At 35.5% G+C, this 22,599-nt stretch overlaps 1 protein-coding gene across 5 annotated transcripts in view; it reads right to left on the reverse strand.

Moving 5' to 3' along the window:
* Window positions 1-238: 238 nt before the first annotated feature.
* LOC149572973 (RNA helicase family protein) overlaps window positions 239-22,599 on the reverse strand; it is a 141,027-nt gene continuing 118,666 nt past the window's right edge. For all 5 annotated transcript variants that reach the window (XM_089814102.1, XM_089814103.1, XM_089814106.1 and 2 more), the window contains exons 10-13: window positions 2,545-2,776; window positions 2,201-2,412; window positions 1,950-2,084; window positions 239-1,848 (exon numbers count right to left, since the gene is read on the reverse strand). In XM_089814102.1, the coding sequence (XP_089670228.1) occupies window positions 1,659-1,848; window positions 1,950-2,084; window positions 2,201-2,412; window positions 2,545-2,776 (769 nt within the window). In that variant the 3' untranslated portion in view covers window positions 239-1,658. The remainder of the gene's footprint in view (window positions 1,849-1,949; window positions 2,085-2,200; window positions 2,413-2,544; window positions 2,777-22,599) is intronic.

Here is a 22,599-nt window from a genome sequence, read left to right on the forward strand (position 1 = left end):
AATATACATAGCGCATAAGATTATTCTAATACTCGAAATTCCTTTGGTAAACATTGGATTGCATAAGAAAATCTCTTTTGGAGAGTAATGAGGTGAAGAAACAATTCTAATAGTTGTTGGTGCAAGGGGGCATACCAGAGCACTTTGCCAAGTCACACGTGTCATGATGCAAAAGAAAGATGGCTCTAGGAGAATGTGCACATATCACAGAGCCTTGAACAAAGTCAAAACAAAGAGATATTCCCTCCAATTGATTGTGGTAGAGCTTCCATAATGCTAAGTATTTACAAATTCCAGTATTATCAATATTGTATGGTTGGAACAAATTCAGAATACTATTTATTTTACAAAGTTGGAGCTCAAAGCCCAAGTACGGTAATGTTACTGAGGGTGTTTTGAGAACTTTCAAATAAAAAACCAGCCTTGTATGACCAAGATGGCTCTTAGAAAATGTGCAGAGATGATATAACCTTGAATAAAATCACAAGGAGATATTTCCTCCAATGGCTTGGGGTAGAGCTTTCATGATGCTAAGCATTTTACAAATTGCAGTATTAATAATGTTGTATTGTTAGACTAATTTCAGAATGCCAAGTATGGTGGGTACTTCCTTTTGATTAGTGTTATACATATACTACAATTTGAGCATAATAAATGTGCATATGCAGAGGGTAAAGTCCTGCCACTTAGACAAGAACTTTCAGCCCATGCTGTATATAGATATTTATCACCTCTATGACTCTTGTTGACACAACTACTTGATTGTTCATGCAGCTCCTTTGTTGATCCTAAATATCACTCTATAACACGTCCATTCTGCTCTAATGTCAATATCGAAGTCCTACCATCACTCAGCTCCTTGCTCCATTTCTGCTAACAGGAATTGATTGTTGAGCTCAATGAAATTGTGCATATACAATAATTGGTCATATCAACTGTTGGAGTCACATAATAGTAATGTAATGTACAGCCTTACAGCCAAAAAAAATTATGATTGGCCACTTGTAATGACTACACAAATAATTAGATACACGTGCATTATTAAGCATTATAGGGACTTCAATTGGCCCTTGTAAACAAAAGTCTGGATGTGCAAATGGGTGCCAATTCCCTTGCTCTCGAACAATTTGTTGGACCTGGGTTTCCCCTTTATCACTTCAGGCCCATTTTCAGTTGCTTTAGATTTTTATTTAATAAACATGTATCTATTAAATAAACATAATGTAAAGGATCCAATATAACCTTGAAATTTCCCTTGTGGACATATATCTGCCGATCAGCATAAACGCATAAATCCAGAAACACACGTCTTTGCCAAAAAATGCTCCTCGGATCTCACTAAAAGAAGTCCACTTTGCACTGCCATAAGAGGCATGAAAGAGTTTCAAAGTTGCAAGCAACTGAGATTTTCTCCTTCAATTTATGCTCTCGTATTTGTATCAAATTCTTGTGTTCCTATTGGCAAATTATGGAACAATGGATGTTGTGGATCCAAAATATTTAATCTTTTTCTAATCAAATTGAAGGCCATAACTGCTACTGAAACTGGAAATTGATAGATTCTGCTTCAAGATGGGCACAGTTCAAGTCCCTGACAACTCAAAAGATTCAGAATTTTAACTAAGACTCTGCAGCCTCTTCTCCATTTGATGCAGTAGTCAGCATCCATCTCTGGATGCATAGAACTGAGGAGCAAGCTCTGGCAGCCAAGGTGCATCTATTCGCGTAATATTGCGAATATAGTTCCTATTAGTGCGAACTAATTCGTTGAAAATAAGACAATCTGGCTTTGTTCCAGATAAAACTGAAGAGGGATGAATTGAAACTATTTGGCCATTTGCCATAGCTCTGCAAGATATAAACTCCTGTCAAGTAACAAATTGTGAACAATGAAAAGTGAATTAGCTTTGTTGAAGACAGACAAAGATACCCTCATTTTGGTGCCATACCTATAAGTTCCATCGGGCTGCTTACAAGCTGCATTAAGGAAAAAAGATGCACAAAGGCATCTACGCAATTGCATCCAATCTTCTTCACAAGAGATTATAGGCAATCCCATCTGTTGCACATATCCTTTTAATTGCCTAGAAAAGCATGGATATTAGCTATCAGATTTGAAATTAGCCCAAAAAAACTTCCACTACAACCACAATGCTTATTATTGTAAAGAATGCTAGAAAAGTGAAGCAGAATATTCTACCTGTGGATATTCATGGCATGACCGAAAGAACGACCATTCACAAAGTTTGACCTGCACCACTTTTGAATATTTTTGTTGAGAGTACTAACTTTGTAATTGCCATGATTTGTATCCTTGGTTTTCTGAACTTCCTCAAAACAAGCCTTATATATATTCACTAGAGTGATATGATCTCCATCTGGACTGCAGAAGCGTTGTCGAGCTGCTTTTGCCTACACATATAAGAGAATTATTCTCTCTCAACCTATATGTGCTTGCTTACCAATAATCTGTATAAAATACAATAAATACACATGGAATATTTACAAAAGGAAAACAGAGTGTCACTTGGTCATGACTCTCACCTCTTTCATCTTTTCACGGGGTGTATAAAATATAGATTCAACAGAAAGCATGGCAACAATCGTTAACATTTCTTCTGAACATTTAAATGTACAAGAAACAAGAATAGCTTTTGCATAGAGAGGTTCTAGAGGCAACTGAGCCATTTGCGAACCAACAGGATCTGATAATTTGCCTTCGTCTGTCAAAGCTCCAAGTGCATGCAAATGCTCCAATGATTTCACAATTGTGGTCCTGTTCTCACAAAAACAACATATACATGTTAGACTTCAACAACTGTTATAAATAACCCAAGTAAATGGAAAGTAATATAGAGACACTGCCTTGAATTTCATTGTGTTTCTGCATCCAAAAGTAGCTGAAACCACTACCTATAAATGATACTAGATTAATTGATGAGGTCCATAAAATAATGCAATCCTTCATTGATTACCTAACTGGCAACTGGTTTCTTCTTATGCAAGATAACAGATGTTAGTCACCATTAAAAAAAGATTATTCGCAGGTTTAACTTTTTCATTTTCCAATGAGTCAAAACTCTAGTTGGGAATTCAAAGTGACCAAGGTAGGAACAGAGCCTTTTATTGAAAACCGAACACAATACATGTAGTGGTGTATTACTGAATAAATAATTTTACTAACGATAAAATCAAAATGAGTACACCAAGTCACGACACCATTATATTTAACTTGCTTAGACAGTCAAAGCTTATGAACTTCCAATTTGGCCTAGCAAAAGAATTTGCACTGAAAGAAATTGTAATGTCCCTTCCTTGGGGACATTAGAATTATTAAGAAGGAACGAATTTACAATATTAAATTTGACTATGTAAGCTGGAGATTTATTATTAAAGGTCAAATTAATATTCTTTGTGGTCACAAGAGGACGAGGAGGAATAAGACGATTTATTAGAGAGAAGTTGAAGAGTCGCAAGGAATAGGACGAAAACTAGAGAGGAGCCAAAGAGTCTTGGTTTGTGTATTAAAAGGGGAAAGAGGCTCATTGTTAGGCATGCTTGATTTATTATTCTGATTTTCAATTATCTCTTGCGAGTCATTTAGAAAGCTTCAGCTTTCAGCCAGTGTGAGGACGTAGCCCCTCATGCAAGCAAGCAGTGGACGCAAACCCATTGTCTATGGAGATATCATTTCAAGTGTCTTGATTGTGCTTACAGGTTCTTCTCTTGTTTTCCAATCTGACTGTAAAATTTGTGTATAAGATTGGATTGTGGTTAGCTAGTTATTGTATTGCTGTTGTATAATACAATGGCATTTTAGTTGCTGGTTGTTATATTGCTGCTGTATAAGGCAATAACGCTGTTTAAGGGATTATAAAAGTTTGCTGGTTTCATCTCATTAATTTGTAATTCATGGTTATATGTTCGACATCTTGAATGTTATTTTGGAAATAACGAATTGTTATCTTGTGGAGAACCGTTGGTTTTATTGTTGTCTCATATTGCATGTTCTTATAATTGAATCCTAATGTTATATTCCTAAAGAGGCTGGATAAATGCCGGTTGGTTTATCTACTGTTTTTCAATTGTGTTCATAATACAATTTGCAATGTTGAGTTTTTACTGAAGAAAGGGGAAAATGAGATAATATCCAATTAGGGATATTACAGTGGTATCAGAGCCATGAACCTGCCATCTTGTTGGGTGTAGTTGGGTTTCTTCAGAAATGAAGTTTCAGATTTTCAAAGGGGGTAATATGTATTTACATTTCTCAGGAAGGTATTAGAAAACAAAGGTGCAATAGTGGAAGACTATAATATTGGCATACTATTTGTTTTCAAAACATTATTTCACCATGAACATACAAAGGTAGTTGTGTCGCACAAGGGAACAAGCTTTCATTAATAATTTCAACAAGTGTGGTCTCAGTAACAGTCTCTGTGAAAAGAAATTGCAGACGATTTGAAACTTTTATGAATACTTGTGTCGTTGAAAGCTATGAGATTCAAATTCACTATCATGATTAATATTTGAGAGGAAGACAATTGCAAAAGATATGCACCATTTCCAGAAAGAAGCCTTATTTACCATCAATTTCAGTGTCAAATGAAATCAAACTAGAAGAAGCATACATTGTGTACGTATCTTAATAGCCTTCTTCCTAGTTTTCATAATAGCAGCAAAGCCGTAAACCCTGAGAGCAATAGCGCAGCAGCTTAGACCCCTCCATAGTGAACACCATATGCAAAGGGCAGTTTTCCTCAGCGAATATCTTATGTAGATATCTTACTCCAGTCAGTGATAGGTAGAAGTAAGGAATGCGTTGGCAATCGATACTTTACATGATTTACTTAACCACGGCGAAGCTAATAGGCCAGGAAGACTTATAATGACTGAGACAATGTATTGTGGTATGGAAGAGTAGCTAATCCAAAGATTGATGATAAGAAGACGAATGGCATACGTGATAATAATCGATAACGGCCTTTTTATCATTGAGGACTGGAAGGTTGTCATCTTGTTTGACATGCTAAATATAAACCTTGGAGTTGCATAGAATATTCTTTATACACAAAGTCGTGTTGATGATGCAAATTATAAGCGTTACACAACTTTATAACAAAGCTCCCGAATTGGTCGAGCATCAGCGGTTATTATTATAAGTTTTATAGAGAGTCGTTCAGTCGGAGCTCTTGAACAAAAAGAAGTAGAGGATGTGCCCAGTTGGATGACTCGACACAAAAGACCATCGCTTCCATCTCATCTTTGCCCAACATATGTGGTAATCCTACCATCAAAGAAATTTACTGGTATTAGTGGGATGTCATTTACAATCAATCTATCAAGGCCAGCTTCAAGATTCATATATGAAGCATTTCATCCATTGTGCTCAGCGAATGAGAAGCATGCAAAAGATGTCCAAATATATTTTCTATCTAGGGATTACTCAAATCTAAAGGTTGAGTTTCACTCAGCAAATGGAAAGATCCGAGTAGCGTGCATTTAAGGCAAACCACCTGTTGAGGTCGTCCTTCATGAACATTTGTATCTTTCTGTCAGAGATCATTTTCTAAGTACAGGAACCTGATAGGAGTTATCAGTAACGCATGGGAATATTTTCCTGGGCGGTTATTTTTCTTGTACTTCTAGAGCCTGACATAGATTGTTTCCTGCAGTTATAAAAGACCAGACAACATGTTTAGAAGAATGGACAGAACTGAGCATCAACGGCATACTGTTATTTTCTGTTTGGTATAGTAAAAGAATAACCCCTTTTCAATTGAACTCTCAGAATTGCAATTCAAAGATTGATACTTTTGGAGCTTCTAGGAAGTGGAAGCTAAATGACAGGAGGAAGAATATAAGGCTGAAGCCGATTCATTAGCAAGTATAGTCATCCCATAGCGAGGAAGATGAGATGAGTCTTAGAGTGAAGTTAACTCTCCATCATCACGAGTTAAAGCTTTAGTCTGCTTCCCCAAGCATTAATCAAGAGCAGAACTCAGAGAGAGAAAGGTTCTCTATACTAAGCAGAGGTAAGAAACACAGAGCAACATCCTTTGAGTCAGGATTCATGCTATATATTGTTTAGCACAGGGGCAGAGATATGGAAATGCGGCAAAACCAATGGTGAGCCGGTTACTCCTCTCGTTGATAAACACATATGTACACAATATTAGTGAAACCGAGGCATACCAGAACAATAAACACGGGAGTCGGGAGTGTGGAATGGTGGCATTGCATTGACAGGAATTGGGAGGTACAGTTGGAACCAGTTGTAAAGAAGGCCAACCAAGTATTCATTGTGCTAGTTGATTCACAAGAATAACACAACACTTACAGACCACAATCGGGTTCTTTCAAAGGCCTCATCATAACATTATCAGGTCTGTATTAAACTCACCCAGATTTCTGCTAGTTAACTTGTTGTATGTTGATACATAGTCATTTGTGATGTAAACTTTATTAGTCCAGCACAGGGATACTATATCAGTTTACTATTCTAAATACCAAGTGTTACTGCACTCCTTTAGGGGTCAAGTCCTCATTGATTAATATCTTTAATTCAAATCTACATACTAAGACAGTAGAGTGGTAATTTTGTGGTAATTGCTCAAGAGCTTGTTTCTTGCCAACTATTCGACAAAATTCCTTTGGTCCAAAACCCATAATTTTTACCAAATTCAGCAAAGAATATTACAGTGGTAAGGAGCATCGAGGCAATTTTGGGACAATAAAGTTGTTTGTCAAACTCGCAGTAACAGGATAAAAACATTCAGCAATGGGAAGAGATTTGAACAAAATTCTGAAAGGTACTATGAAACTACAAGAACATTTAGCCCAAAATTCAAAATCTGATGTAAGAGCAACGATACTCAACATTTATGGAGAGTATAAAAAACTTCCTATTTGAATTCAGAATAATGTATCATTTAACGACCACTTGGATTTTCATCTAGGTCAGCAAACTATGACTGATATGGCAAAAAGAAAGTATCTGGAGTTGGTCCAGGATCTCTTTGCAAACGAATTGCACACAAGGGTGTACGAAGAAATTCCGATAGACCAGAATTATCATTTGGATGATCTTGAAATAGAAGAGCAGACAACTACCAGAGATGGGCAGCCTTCTCACGATCACATAAAAGATGTTACACGAGGTACAAGTTTCCTCGTTGGTGACATGGAGGTGAGCTTTGTCAAGCAGAGTAATGAAGTAGATTGCACACAAAGTAATAAAAGTTTAGGACCTTGGCATCATGAACCATATATTCGTAATACTCAGAACGTGAATTTAGAGGAACAACTTAGGGTGACACTGCAAGACAATGAACAGTTTCAGCAAGGAGAATGATATACATGCCTTATAGAATCAATTGAAGGTTAATAAAGACATGGTCGTGGCATCCTTGGTGCAATTTGACAGTACCCACGAGTTGGTTGAGGAGCTCTACGGGAAGATCCCAAGGGATGGGCAAGATGACTGGCGTGTGACCAATTTACAGAAGGTCAAAACAGCCCTTGAGTCTATGAAATCAGATTACTTATATCTGTTGTCTGACTGGGATTACATTCTCAAGGTTGCTGAGATTTATGCAACACAGTCAAATAGGGAAAAGTATGAGATTGAGGATCTTAGCAGGACACTTAAGTATGTTCAGGAGGCTCTAAGCAAAGCTCAATTTCCTCTACAAGGAGTGGAAAGTCAAATCAAGCTCATGGAACACTCTTGGGAACATGAGAATAGAATGAGGCAAGAGTTCTTCCAAGAAGTCATTGACGAACTTAAGAGCATTCAATAGATGTATGACTTGGATAGCTGCCCCAAACAGTTAAGTAGTAAAACTTCAGAACATTTTCAGCTTGTTGACAACCCTTTGTTTGAAGTTGTTGCTGATTGGACGTCCGACAACCTTCTTTGTGTTAAATGAGGGATCATCTCTTGTTTGCCATGAAGAGGAAGAGTTTGAGTTCAGACTTTGGGATCCTGGCTTAGATTCTAGCAGTGAACCCGATTCTCAGCATGGGAATGATGAATCAACTTCTGTTGCTTACCAATTGATCAGCCCCAACATATTTTGCGATTTCACCCCATTCAAGAGTTGGGTGAATTTTATTCATCAGCCTCTAAACAGTTCTCAATGGAGCATTTAAGTGAGGTTTGTGGGTAGATTCTTGGCATTCTTCATATTCATATCTCCTATGTATTGGGGAATTCTCCAAGTTTATGCCAACATTATGAATTCTGATGTCCATGGGATGGTGGTTTTAGCTTTTGGGCAGCTCATTTCTTACATCATCCATCTAAGTCAGGTCTTCACATTCTACTGGATTATACATGGACCCTGAGTATATTTCTACATCATCGTAGCAGCAAGGCAGCATAACAAAGTTTGGGATCCAGGTGTTGGTAGATTTTATCTATGGTTAGACAAGGATTTTATTGTAGTCCTATTCAGTTTGAGGCTGATTATGGTGATGATCAGTGTTGATCAGCTTACAGGCGCAACGTTTCTTCAAAGAGTAATATGGGATCCAGGAATTCGGTTGACGGGTGTTTTGTAGAGTGGTACTGTGCTTCACAATTTGGCCGTGTTTGTTGTCAGTTTAAGCTACTAGATTAACTATAGGTTTATATAGGACATTAGACTTATTAAGAAGGAACAAATTTACAATATCAAATTTGACTGTGTAAGCTGAAGATTTATTATTAAAGGTCAAATTAATATTCCTTGTGGTCACAAGAGGACGAGGAGGAATAAGACGATTTATCAGAAAGAAGTTGAAGAGTCACAAGGAATAGGACGAAAACCAAAGAGGAGCCGAAAAGTCTTGGTTTGTGTATTGAAAGGGGAAAGAGGCTCATTGTTGGGCATGCTTGATTTATTATTCTAATTTTCAGTTCTCTCTTGTGAGAGTCATTCAGAAAGCTTCAACATTTTGCCAGTGTGAGCACATAGCCCCTCGTGCAGGCAAGCAGTGGACGCAAACCCATTGTCCATGGGGATATCATTTCAGGTGTCTCGATTGTGCTTGCAGGTTCTTGTCTTATTTTCCAATCTGAATATAAAATCTATGTATAAGATTGGATTGTGGTTAGCTGGTTATTGTATTGTTGTTGTATAATAAAATAATGTTTTAGTTGCTGATTGTTATATTGCTACTCTCTAAGACAATAACATTGTTTAAGGGATTATAAGAGTTTTCTGGTTTCATCTCATCAATTTGTAATTCATGGTTATATGTTCGACATCTTGAATGTTTTGATTAAGTAAAAACAAGTTTTAAAGGACTCGAAACCTTTTGCATAAAGTCTAGAGAGAAACAAAGAAGAAAGCAATAGAGAGAGCTACCCAGAGCAAACATGAAGCAGACCTCCAAAAAATACATCCAAGAGGTCACTCAAAGAACTGCTGAAAAGGACAGCAAAAGGAACAGCAAAAAGCCAACTAAGAAGACTTGATCAAGTCAAGCGCCTGGTCATCAAGGATGTGCATATTTTCAGCCACGGCCTTCACCTCATCCGTTTTGCTCGTGTCCTCAATCTTCTTTGAATGAGCCTTGGTATGCTTGCTAGGACCCTGAATCTCAACAACCTGAGGGGAGTTCTAACCTTTCTCATTCTCCAATTTCTTCAGCAGAGTGCTCACATTCTCAGCAATCTGTTTGAACAGTTTTTCCAAATTGCTCATCTTGGCTTCCAGTTTTAAGATCTTCCCCTGGTTGGAATTAAATTCTTTGCCCATCACCCTGTTCTTTGCCTCTAGCTGCGAGATCTTCTACATGAGGTTTTTAACTTCTTTTGTGTTCCCAATCACCTCCGATAGTCTATCAATATGTTGTCCAAGTGTGCGTTCACCATGAGCCATTTTGCTAGCTTGCCCTACATCTTTCCAAAGTGCTTGCATATCCCTTCCAAACACCTGCATTTGTTTTTTCATGACCCCAATCTCCTTCAGTATTGTGCCAGGGTTACCATACAACCCTTTTTTAGACCCTAGCAATCCTTCAGACTTATCAACAAAATCAGGATGTAGCCCCTATTCATCAGACTCCTCATTATCCGACTCCCCATTATGCCTTAATTTCTTCTCCTGATGTCTTGAAGGATATCTCTTCCTCTCCATCCTATGGGCTAAGGGTTCATCATCTGAAGGGGAAGAAGCCCTCACAACAGGAATGCCCATAATCCTCTTTCCCTTACTCCCGATTTTCTTTTCATAATCCCTCACCAAATCCTCCATAAAATCACTTTCCTTGTTGGAATCAGAGTCAACAATCACTTTTTTCTTCTTCTTTGAACTACACCCAAAAACCTTGTTCAAATTCGACATCTTGAATGTTATTTTGGAAATAATGAATTGTTATCTTGTGGAGAACCATTGGTTTTATTGTTGTCTCATATTGCATATTCTTATAATTGAATCTGAATATTATATTCCTATAGAGGCTGGATAAATGCCGGTTGGTTTATCTACTGTTTTTTGATTGTGTTCATAATACAATCTCCAATATTCAATATTTTTACTGAAGAAAGGGGAAAATGAGATAATATCCGATTAGGGATATTACAGAAATTTGTCAAATGGTCCAAAGGCCCACGAGTGACAGAATCTTGGATTAAATACTTAACCAGTAGTTGGTTTCCATTTGCACATGACAACAAAAAAGAACAATAGTACACAAAATTATGCTAGGGCCCATCACTTGCAATGTGCCATTACTTAGTAGGAAGTTAGCAACACATCTTTGTTTGAAAAACAAGACACTAAGTACAAAATTTGGTCATCTGTTTAAAAGATGCCTATACACATTCATCATTTGTTGAATCTATACACCAGGTCACATTCACTTCATATTTTAGTATTTTACTTAGTTAAACAATCAAATCTTATGAGCCTCTTATTCAGCCTGGAAAATAAATGTGCTCTTTATTAGAGTATACAGCATTATCTAGAGGCCCAGCCGAACGTTAGGTACCGGACTGGGAATCCTTCCAAGAAAAACATTGCAGTACCAGTTCCCAACAGCACTGGGAAAGCTATTGACTGGTTTAATTATTGTTACAAGCCTCACACTTTGTTCAAACTCAGAAATTTGATTTTGACCCAAACAACTCACCAAATTGAAAAAAATCCATGAATTATAAAAATTTTCAAGGATTTATAGCTTTTATAATGCACCCTTCAACATAAATATTTTGAAGGCGAGGTAACCAATCAAATGGAAGAAGATACTATAAACATTGATCATATGCATATAAAATCCAATTTTAGTTGAAGGAAACAACATTTACACACAAAATTCATGGACAATGAAATCCAAGGCATCAAAAAAAAAAAATCAAAACCAAAACCATGATAATCAATAGACACATCTCCAACACCAGAGACGTCCCTGGAAACATCCCAATGCACAAGTGCTTTTGGTTGCTGTCTCCAAAGTCTCCCAACTAAAACAAATGGCATCTCCTGCAAGAAAACTTAGAACAAAACATGGTGAAAGGCATAACAGGAAGGCAAATAAATAAAATAATCCAACAAAGCAAAGTCCAAGGAAAATAAGGAAACTGTGATGCAAGAAAACAAAAATCCATGCAAAATTATAGTGATTGGATCTATTGACAGTGTAGACTCTTTGAGAGGGACCTATACAGTTGTATGACTGATTCCCTGTCATTGTAATGATCTAAAGATGAACTACCTTAGCCAGAAAAATTAAGTGTGCTCAACACCTATATTAGCTTACTTTCACTGAACCATTTAGAGTGGCTATGGTACCAGCACCATAAGCAATTTTGATTTCAACTTTTGTTCAATTTTAAAGTTGATGTTAAACTTTAATGTGGTTCCTGTTTTCAAAGTTCTGTGTCGTGATATTTTCTCTATATCATTATATTATTAAAAAAATGGCATCTCCAAGTGCCTTATCTTCTTTTTTTGAAAATTAGTCATACCAATATGGGTACTGTTCTCCAAGAAACCTCATCTCCTGGTAACCTAGACTAAAAGTATAAGTCTATGGCTCAAAGGGACCTGCATCACTCATCCCAACATCCGTAGTGGTAGGGAAAGTCTGATGCAGGTGTCTAAGATTGGTCCTCAATGATGATGCAACCATGATATCTCCTGTGTATCAATGACACCAACATTTAAAGGGTTTTCCCATGACCTTTTCTCCTCTACTGCAGCTACTCTAGACCCCACCTATCAATTCATGCAAGGTCCTCACTGAAAATGGGATCCTTAACCTCATGATCCAATCTAATTGTGGATCAACCTCCTTTAGTGTGATGAGAGAAGTTTGCCCTATTTTTGTGACGGAATCAAAGGTTGCTATGAACAAATATAAGAATTTAAAATCATTCAACCTTTGCACTAACAACTTGTAACACTTCCTAGATTGTACTCATTCAAGCAGGTCACTTTCGCTCATAGCCAAAACTGCTAAATAAAAACTGCTACATGATCAGCTCAAGACACGAATTGCGACCTTGTAGAGATTCGCAACCTTAGCACCAAACTTTTACTCCATGCATCCAAGATCAAAAACAAATCCTCAATCTCATTGTCCAACTTTGATTTTCAATATTAATGTAAAAGGCAGGAGGAAATTGTTATAAACTAACCTTATGCTTTTTATAGACTAGCCACAAAGCGGTCCCTTTGTGCAAGTTTACAGATATCAATCTCAAAGATTATCTTCACTCTGAGGTGAGTGAAGATTAAGTACAACTACTCTAGATTGTGTAGGGCCAATTCAAACCGTTCTCATCCGTCTTGAAATGCACGTGATAACAGTTCCAATACTCATTTTTTGTCCTACATGTCCTTGCAAACAAAATGAGTATACTTTTTGAATGTTGGCAGTTTATTGAACTGCTTAGCTTTTTGGATTTTTATTTCTTTTCTTTTATTTTTTCTGTATTGTTTCTTTTACTGTTTCCAAACAAATCTCCTCTGTCTCCTTGGGACTTGCCAAGGTTGACAATGCTAGCAAAATTGGTGACCTAGTACCCAAGACACAAGTCCCAAAGCATCATTTTCACCTCCTCGCCTTAGGATTTGTCAAGTTTTGGTATTCTTGTAGCATTAATTTTAATGTTGGCCACATTGTTGATTCAAGACCACTTTTTATACCACTCGCCTCAAACATCCATTCCAAAATTATAAAATATACTGAAATGTACAGACTATGTAGGATTAATTATTGCTACAGAGAAAATCTACATTATAGTTAGCATCCCACTATTTCCATTACACCATCTTGAAAGTGAGCCCTCAGTTTGTCAATTCTTGTAAATTTATCAGATGGTTGTATTGAGGTCTAACTCAATTAATGCAATTTGTATCATATCGGAAGACTTGTCTTTTAAAGCAAAATATTTGCATGACCACCTTCTATGTCTTAACATATATAATGTGTATTGTGAATTTCATATAGCAATTCATCATACTTCCAAGGGAAAAATAAACATAATTCTAAAAAAGCTCAATTCATAACCATGGTAGGAAAAAAAACACCTTATGAAACTCAACCTACAAACGAATACTTGTATTTAATTGTTGCTGACACGGCTTGTGGCCAGCAAAAACTTTGTTTGTTGATGATAAATGTCGAATGGGTCTCAAAGGGTCAGAAAGAAAAACATCCATATGTCATTTGCATATATTACTTACACGTGATCCAAGGCTCCAACCTGCAAGAATAACATAACAATTGTAGAATAACAACAAAGAACATAAGAACCAAAAAATGAACTTCTCTCATGTATAATTCTCATATCAACCTTTTGGAACTACTTGTGCAACAATTGATAATAAGCCATCACTTTAGAAATACTTATAATACTAGAAGTTTAACTAAGCAATTATCCTAACTTGATACTCTGAACTTGAGTACATCATTAGAAAATGTCTTTATTATTCCTGTAATGTCCCCTATCAGATTTACTCTTTATTTGTTTCACATTCCCATTTGGGATTTGGAGCAAATTATACTACCAATGATTTCCAAACCAGAAAATGTATGGACTTTATGTTTTACTTCAAAGGTATACAAGCTTTCAATTATGTTTGTGTGCATATATATTGAAAGATAAGTATTTTATATACAAGACAAAATATATTAATATTATGAATCTCTCTTAATAAAAATAGCAACTCAATTCATTTCCTTTATCCAAAATTATTTGCCTTAACTTCATTTACCACTTAATATTCCCTTAGAATCTCCTTATTATGTTATGTTTCTAAAATGGATCCCCCTTTATTACTTTTTAGTTTCCTTTCCTTATTTTGATTCCCTTACTTTAGAATATAGGTGGAATATGTACTAAAGTTCACTTTTGTCAATTTCTTTTAAGGTTTTCCATAAAATGAAATAATGATAGGATTAGTATTTTACTCCACATTGGTTATTGGCACCTCTATATATTCTATTCTCCGTTGGACTTTACTTTCCTTATTATATATGTTTTCTCTCCCTACTTCGGTGGATTATCCCCCCTATTTTGGCAAACGTCTCTTTTCTTCTCCACATGGTTGACGAATGGGAATATACCCCAATGCAGTTTTCAAAGTTTTTATGGTCCTTAGTCTATGTTTTGCCTCCATTTTGGAAGGTTCCCTTTTAGTATTTATTATGTCTTTGAAGGTTTATGTCCCTCGATAAGGTCTTCTTTAAATATGAGGATAAGCAATTTGAAAGTTAAAGGCCACCTCATTTTGTGTGGCCCCCACCAACCCAAAGGTGGGTACAATAAATCTAATTATATATTTCAATTATGGTTTGCATCATATATAATGGCTAGTAATATTGATTTTATATATATATATATATATATATATATATATAATTTATTATTATCTTGGTTAAATATCAATAATATAATATTGTCAATCTTGTTTTAATATTACCATTATAGCAATTTCAATATAATAATATATTATATCAATTTGATTTCTTAAATGTATATAATAATAATTTATGTTGTAATAATTTGTTTAACATTATTATTTATTAAATTCAACCTTATAAATGGGGATCATTACAATCCACCCTTTAAAAAATTGCTTGTCCTCAAGCAATTCAAACTTTTAATCTGAGTGGGGACGTGTTATGTCAATATCCGTTCAATGATCCTAAAATGGCAATTTCAACTTGAGTTTAAAATCACATTACATTCATAATTATAAACTTATAAACTTGAAGCTATCATTCTATTCAATTTAAGAACAATTTCATAAAAACAAGATTTATCTTGATATGTCGTGGTACTTATGTTCTCCTTCGCTAAGTATTTATAATGTCTTTGATCTAATACATGTTTGGACACTCACCAAGAATGCCCTTTGATCAAGCTCTGACACTCACCGAGAATGTCCTTGATCATCCTTGACACTCACCAAGAGCGCCTAAGCCATGAGTGGCGATGCTCACCAAGAACGCCCTCTGCCAGGAGTGGTAACGCTCACCAAGAACGTCCTTTTCCAAGAGTGGCAACCCTCACCAAGAACATCAAAACCATATGTTGACACTCACCAAAAGTGTCTTAAATCAAAGCTTCTTATTTTGTTATTTAACAATAAATTAAGTTTACATATTATATTACTTTCCATGTTGTGTTGTCTAACACAACTCCCTAGTTTATTTCCATATTTACGACTGAACCTCCTCAAATTTCCACTAGTTTTCTACAGGGGTATTATTGAGATCAACATGATTTTGCTTTATTTTCTTATATGGTGTTTCTTCTTGTGTTGCTTCAATTCTAAGGAGTTGGCTCCTTTTCCTGAATTTATGTCCTTGTTCCCATGGTTCTTTGCATCTCAAAGATATGCCTTTCTTCACTATTTCATCTCTCCCTTGGCATCGGTGTCCTAAGTGCCATTGTTTTCTACAGAAATAACATTTCCTTCTTTATCATCTTTCCTGGGTTCCTCGAATCTATGTTGTATCTTATTGAAAACATTCTTGTCCTTTGGATAATTTGATCCAAACTTCTTGGCTTTTCTGATGGCTTCCTCCAAATTTTGGGGCTCAAGGGGTTTTACTGAGCTTTGAGTGGAGTCTTTTAGTCATTCTATGAACATAGAAGTGAGCATTTACTAGGAAAGATCAAGAGTCATAATTGATGATGATAGGAACTCGTAGGCAAATTCTTCCATGGTTCCTTTTTGTTTTAGGTGGATTAACTCTTGGAAATACCATTCAGAATCTTTGCCATCAAATCTATTAATAAGCCGTTGTGTAAATTCATTATAAGTAGAGATTTGTTTATGGCCTAGAGTTTTGCGACCATAATGCCCCCAATCATGAGCTGGCCTTGCTAAATGGATTATAGAAAATTTGATGGCACTTTCATCTGTCATGAGGCTATGAGGTAGGCATGTATCCAATCTCAGAATCCATGACTAAGCAATTTCTTTCCCTATTCCATCAAAGCATGGTAGTGATACCTTTTTAATACATAGCTTTTCTTTTCATTTTCCAATATTTTGGTTTCATAATACTCTTTAAAGGGAATATGACTTATGATCTCTAGATCTATCCTTGCATACATTTGTGCAATTTCTTCTACACTATTTGTGGTTGGTTCCCCCTCTATAATTGTTTCCTCGCTTGGAAGGAATGAAGGAAGTGCATCTCGAGGAAATAAATCTTGTGTTGAAAGTACATTTTCTGAATGATTAGAACGAGTGTCTCTCCTTGAATTTGGATTAGGCCTTTTACTCTGATTATTATTGCTCAATTTTTGCATGGCCTCGAGGATCATTTTGTTTGTGGTCTCAAACCTTCATTAGTTTGGTCCATCAAGCTTCTTAATATTTGTGCTAGTTGTTTAGCCATAGTTCTCAAATCTACTGATGGGTTTGTGTGGGCCAAAATTCACAGGATGGCAGGATTATACTTTGATACCACTATAATTTCCCCTATAAGATTCTCTTTATTTGTTTCACATTCCCATTTTGGATTTGGAGTGAATTATACTACCAATGATTTTGTAAGAAGAAAATGTATGGACTTTATGCAACTATGACTTTCTTAATAAAATAGCAACTCAATTCATATCCTTTAGTTTATCCAATATTATTTACTTTTACTTTATATAACACTTAATATTCCCTTACTTTATTACTTTGTAGTTTCCTTTCCTTATTCCAATTCCCTTACTTAAGAATATAGGTGTAATATGTACTTAAATTGCCTTTTTGTCAATTTCTTTTAAGGTTCCCCATAAAATGAAATAACGATAGGATTAGTATTTTACTCCCCCTTGGTTATCGGCACCTCTATATCTTCTATTCTCTATTGGACTTTACCTTCCTTATTATATCTGTTTTCTACCCCTACTTTGGCAGATTATCCCCTCTATATCCACAAACGTCTCTTTTCTTCTCCACGTGGTTGACGAACGAGAATATAACAAAAACACAATTTTCAGCATTTTTATGATCCTTAGTCTATGTTTTGCCTCCATTTTGGATGGTTTCCTTTTAGTATTTAGTATGTTTTCAATGGTTTATTTCCCCCGTTGAGGTCTTCTTTAAATATGAGGATGGGCATTTTGAAAGGTAAACACCACCTCATTTTGTGTGGCCCCCATTGACCCAAAGGTAGGTACAATAAATTTAAATATATATTTAGATTATTATTTACATTATATAAATGAATAGTAATATTCTGATTAGTATTATTATTATTATATACTATTTATTTATTATTAGTTTTTCTTTTTTTTATCGGTAATGGGTCGAAGCCTAGATTAATTGTTATTATTATTTATTGTAAATAGTTTTTTTATGTGTTAAGCTCAAGTAGACTCAAACCCTAGACCTCCCACATGAGAGGCTCACAAGTTACCATTGAGTTGTAGGCTCTTATATATATATATATATATATATATATATATATATATATATATATATATATAGTTTATTTATTATTATCTTGGTCAAATATCAATAATGTATTATTGTCAATCACTCTTGTTTTAATATTATATTATCTTTCATATTACCACTATATCAATTGATATAATATTATATCAATTTGATATCTTCAAAATACTTAATAATAATTTATGTTGTAATAATTTGTCTAATATTATTATTTATTAAATTCAACCTCTTAAATGGGAGACATTGCGATTCCTTACAACACTTTATTAAAGAATCTGATCAAAATATATCCCCCAATATAGACTAAGTTTCCACATGTTCAACTAGCATAGGGGTTTGGCTTTGTGCAAGATGCCAAGATAGGAATGTTTGAAATTCAGTAATAGTAGTAAAGGTTGGGTCATGGCGCACAAGAAATTGAGAGGAAGGTACAATTATACACCATTATTTGAATTGACATGAATAGTTGGGCTTGCAAAATACAAGCTTACCTTCACATATCTCTCCCATTTCACTTTCTCATTTCTAATTTGGCCAATTCCTTGTGTTTCTCCCATTTCATTTCCTTGTGTCTATATTTGACAAACTCTAAGGCCAATAGGGAAGCTATCCCTACCTTCTTAGAACTTCTATTGGATTTCTAAGTTTGTTTATGTACTCTATTTTGCTCAGGACCTTTGAGATTAACTTTGTTATTGTGATTGGCCATCTTCTCAACTCTCATCAGTCCCAAACATGTACTTATTCAAAATTTGGTGACTATTTCATCCAAGGCATGTTGCCTTTTAAACCTCTCACACCCTCCATTTGTCATCTTTGCTTCTATCATTATGAGTCATTACAAAGTGTCATCTAGTCTAAAGGTAAAATAGGGTAGCCATTCAATGATTATTTTGTTTCAAATTGTACTGTTAGATAAAGTTGTCTATCACTAAGGAATGCTCAGAGGTACCTTGAAACCCAAGGTTTACATTGTCTCAAATTGTACCAATATGACAGAAATAAGAAACTGTTTTTTTGCCATGCAACATGCAGCCTATTGCAATTGAGTAAACTTGGTAAGGAGAAGTGAAACTCCTAGTAAATTAAGGTATGGCTCTCCCAAACAAAATTGTAACATTTCCGCCTTAGACTATGGAGATCCCAAGGAGGATTATTTTTTGTGGGTGATTTTTTGTTCAAGAGTTTGGCCATATATGATGTACAAAATGTGTAAGAGAGGGTACCTTGCTCAAGCCTCTTGATAGTCTGAAGAATTTAGTTGGGTTGCCATTAACCAAGGGAGCAATTCATGGGTAATTTACACATTCCTTTATTCATCCCACAATATTGCCATCAAATCTGTAATAACCCCAATAGGTTATAACTGCTTCAAACACCAAAAATCTTTATACTTCAATTGTTTGACATTTCGTCAAACACTTTGCAAGCAAGCTCTGATACCACTGTAATAACCCTCCTCAAATCTGCTCTCAAAAAATGGTGATGAAAGCTCAAAGAATTTCATCAAACAATTCACATGCAAGGGACATATGACTGATATAGTTTTTCAGCTGGCTTTAAATGACTTTTTTTCAATTTGCATCAATGAGATTCTTATGCTAGAAGACTCCAAATGGACTACCAATGGCCTAACATGAGTGTGCTACTAATTTTTGACAATATTCAGTGCATATATATGATCTAAGCATGAGAAATGAACACCTACAGCCAACTGGCATTTTTACAAACAGTTGGTATGCAAACTAACTAGCTGATAAATAATGATATTGTATTGCTTAAATGACACCAGCAACTATTATCTTATTAATTTGCAATGGAATTTCTAATACAATGCTCATGAAATATGGCCAAGACTTCGGCATTTACATGGATTACAAAATGACAATGCTGGTATAATGCACACTTACAGTTGAAAGCTTATAACACCCTAAAAAGCAATACTAACAAAAGAACCTGGTTGTAGATGGCTGTAATAATTTCTTTCAATGCTGCCCCTTCTACTTTGCTTTTCCGATTTTCTTTTTCGGCCTGCTTTTTTTCGGTTCTGCTTTTTCGGACTGCTTTTTCGTACCCGCTTCTTCCGCCTGCTTTTTCGGTTCCGCTTTTTTCGGACTGTTTTTTCATACCCACTTTTTTAGCCTGCTTTTTCGGTTCCGCTTTTTTAGATTGCTACTATGTTGAATCTCAAGACCATATCTTTCAATGGCGTCAAGATTTTCAGCTTGAAGGGATTTCGTCCTCCAAACTATTGAGACATAATCTCTAGAAAATTTTCCAATTTTTTTGATATTTCCAAGCATCCTTAAAAGAAGCTCTTCCATTTCTTTTATAGTGTTCTCACAAGGGCTCCATCCTTCATTTTCTCAATGTGGGATAGAACATAACTCACTTTATGTAACTTATGTCTCCAATGTGTTATAAAATAAAGGGGACTCTTTTAATTTAAATATTTCTCACAAACTATAGTCTATGCATTAATAAAGTTAAATATTGAAAATTTAACTTTATAAAATAGCTTTATTAATGCATAACACATCTTATCAGTGATAAACAAGTCTTCTTGTCGATTTTAAGCAATTACCATCGGCATACCGCTGCCCCTGGATGTCCGACCATGTCCAAGATGACTTACTATAAATAGTAAGTATGCCCAAAGTTGCCTCAAAACCCCTCAGAAAGACCTGCAACTGAAACTATCTAGGCCAAATGGCCTCTAAGTCCCTTTAATGTCCTGTTTAGCCTACGGGACCATGGGGAAATAGGCTAACGACAAATTCATGCTATGAATGCTAAAAAGGGGACATTACAAAATCCCAATTTGTGCAAGGTACTACACAGTCATAGACTGCTTTGTGCTTTGGCCTATCAAAAGTATTTGCCATATCTAATTTGATGGTTTTGTTTATTCTATTGTCTTGTTTGTTGAAGTATTATGGAATCCAAAGTGAGAATGACTTCTTCAAAGATGTACCTATGCAAAATAAAATTAGTTTTATCTTCAAAGCTAAGAGACTATATGATCTTTTCAAGCCTGTTGGAAATGATTTTGGAAGCAATTTTGTAGGGTATTTTGCAAAGAAAGAATGGTCTATACCAATTTATACTAAAAAATTGTGCTTCACAAGGATTAAAGTGCAAAAATGAGGACCTGAGCCCCCACAAATAAAGTTTGTGATGAAGCCTGAGATCTTTCACCATAGCAAAAAGATCATTTTTTGAACCTCCCAGAAACCTGGGGAATAAAATTTCATTCAGACCACTCGGTTCAAGGGCCTTCTTTCTGAACATGTTGAATACAATCTTTTTCAGTCCTTGAAAACATTCTTATTTTGTTCCTAGGAGACAATTGGAGGAATATTTGCTGAGGGATTGCTTAACTCTTAAGTTTCTAGCTACATCTTCTTTTTTGTAGAGGTATATAAAATGGTTAAAGACCTGTTCTCTAATATCTTCTATCGATTCAACATTCTGCCCATCAACAAAATACAGTTTAGGTCTGGTGTTTGCATTTCTTCTTTGTTAAAATTTGTGTAAAAATAATCAATGTTGTGTCTCCTTTGAAAAGCCAAAGAACTTCTTATTTCAGTCTCCATATTATCTCCTCATGAAGAAAGTTACTAGCTGGGATTATTTAGCACCTGAATTAAAAGATTTTTCCAGTCCTCTTCTTGGATTTTATTTTTAGCTTACTCACATTGAAGCTTAAGGGCAAAAATCATTTTGACTCTTGCTATGTGATTTTAACCATCTCCTTGTGCAAGCCCTTGTATATTGGATTTTTCTTGACTCACTGCTGTCATAAGGGATGTCAAGGGGGTTCCTGCCAAATTGAGTAATTGCATGTTTAAAGCCTTCCTCCTTGAGCCAAATAAAGAAGTCATTGATCAAGATGAAACCCCAATTTAATTTTTCCTCTAAAATTTAATCAATAAACATGTGATCAAAGGTGAGGTTTGAAACAATTTCTAAGCTTTCCAGAGAAAAAGAACTTTTCCAACCTGGCAGCTATTTTTGCTGATCCAGACCTCTTGTCTTAACCAAGTGTATTCGCCTTTCCAAGATTTGTGGCCTTTGAAGTCATGAGTGCCCATAATATCTTTCACAACTTCCCAATTTACATCTGCAACAAGAAGCCCCTTATCTTTCAATTAAATTCAACACAAGAATGAGGTCTCCTTCAATGACCCGAATTGTAGGAATGTTTTGACTTACATTTTCATTGATGAAAGCCCAGCATGCACTCTTAAATTGAAAATTCTTACCTTTTCTCTTAGGGTGGTTATTATCTAGCTAGCATTCAAAATAAAATCCTCAAGGGAAAAATTAAATAAGGATGTAATGATCCCACCTGAAGTCTCATTTGAATGACACTTTTTTAAGGAAGAAGCACCCCTACTTCTACTTTTAGTTTCCCGAGTTGGCAAAATATACCTACAACACAAAAGCTCGTTAAGGTAAAAATGTTTTATGGTTATTCCTATGCCTCATATATTCCAAAAAGGCACTAACATTACTTACCCAGTCTATTTTTGGCTTTGAGGATCAATCCCATTGTAGCCTACATGCTAGCAACAATGTATTTCTAATTTCTCTACCATTTTTGAGCACACCCATATGTTATTTTCAAGACATTGCTTGATTGAGTTTTGTGACTACAAGATGGATAAGGAGAGTCATCATCTCCTAGGACTCA

The sequence above is a fragment of the Cupressus sempervirens genome, chromosome 2 (assembly GCF_028749045.1).
Source record: "Cupressus sempervirens isolate cs-2001-9-10 chromosome 2, ASM2874904v1, whole genome shotgun sequence".
Lineage (NCBI taxonomy): Eukaryota > Viridiplantae > Streptophyta > Pinopsida > Cupressales > Cupressaceae > Cupressus > Cupressus sempervirens.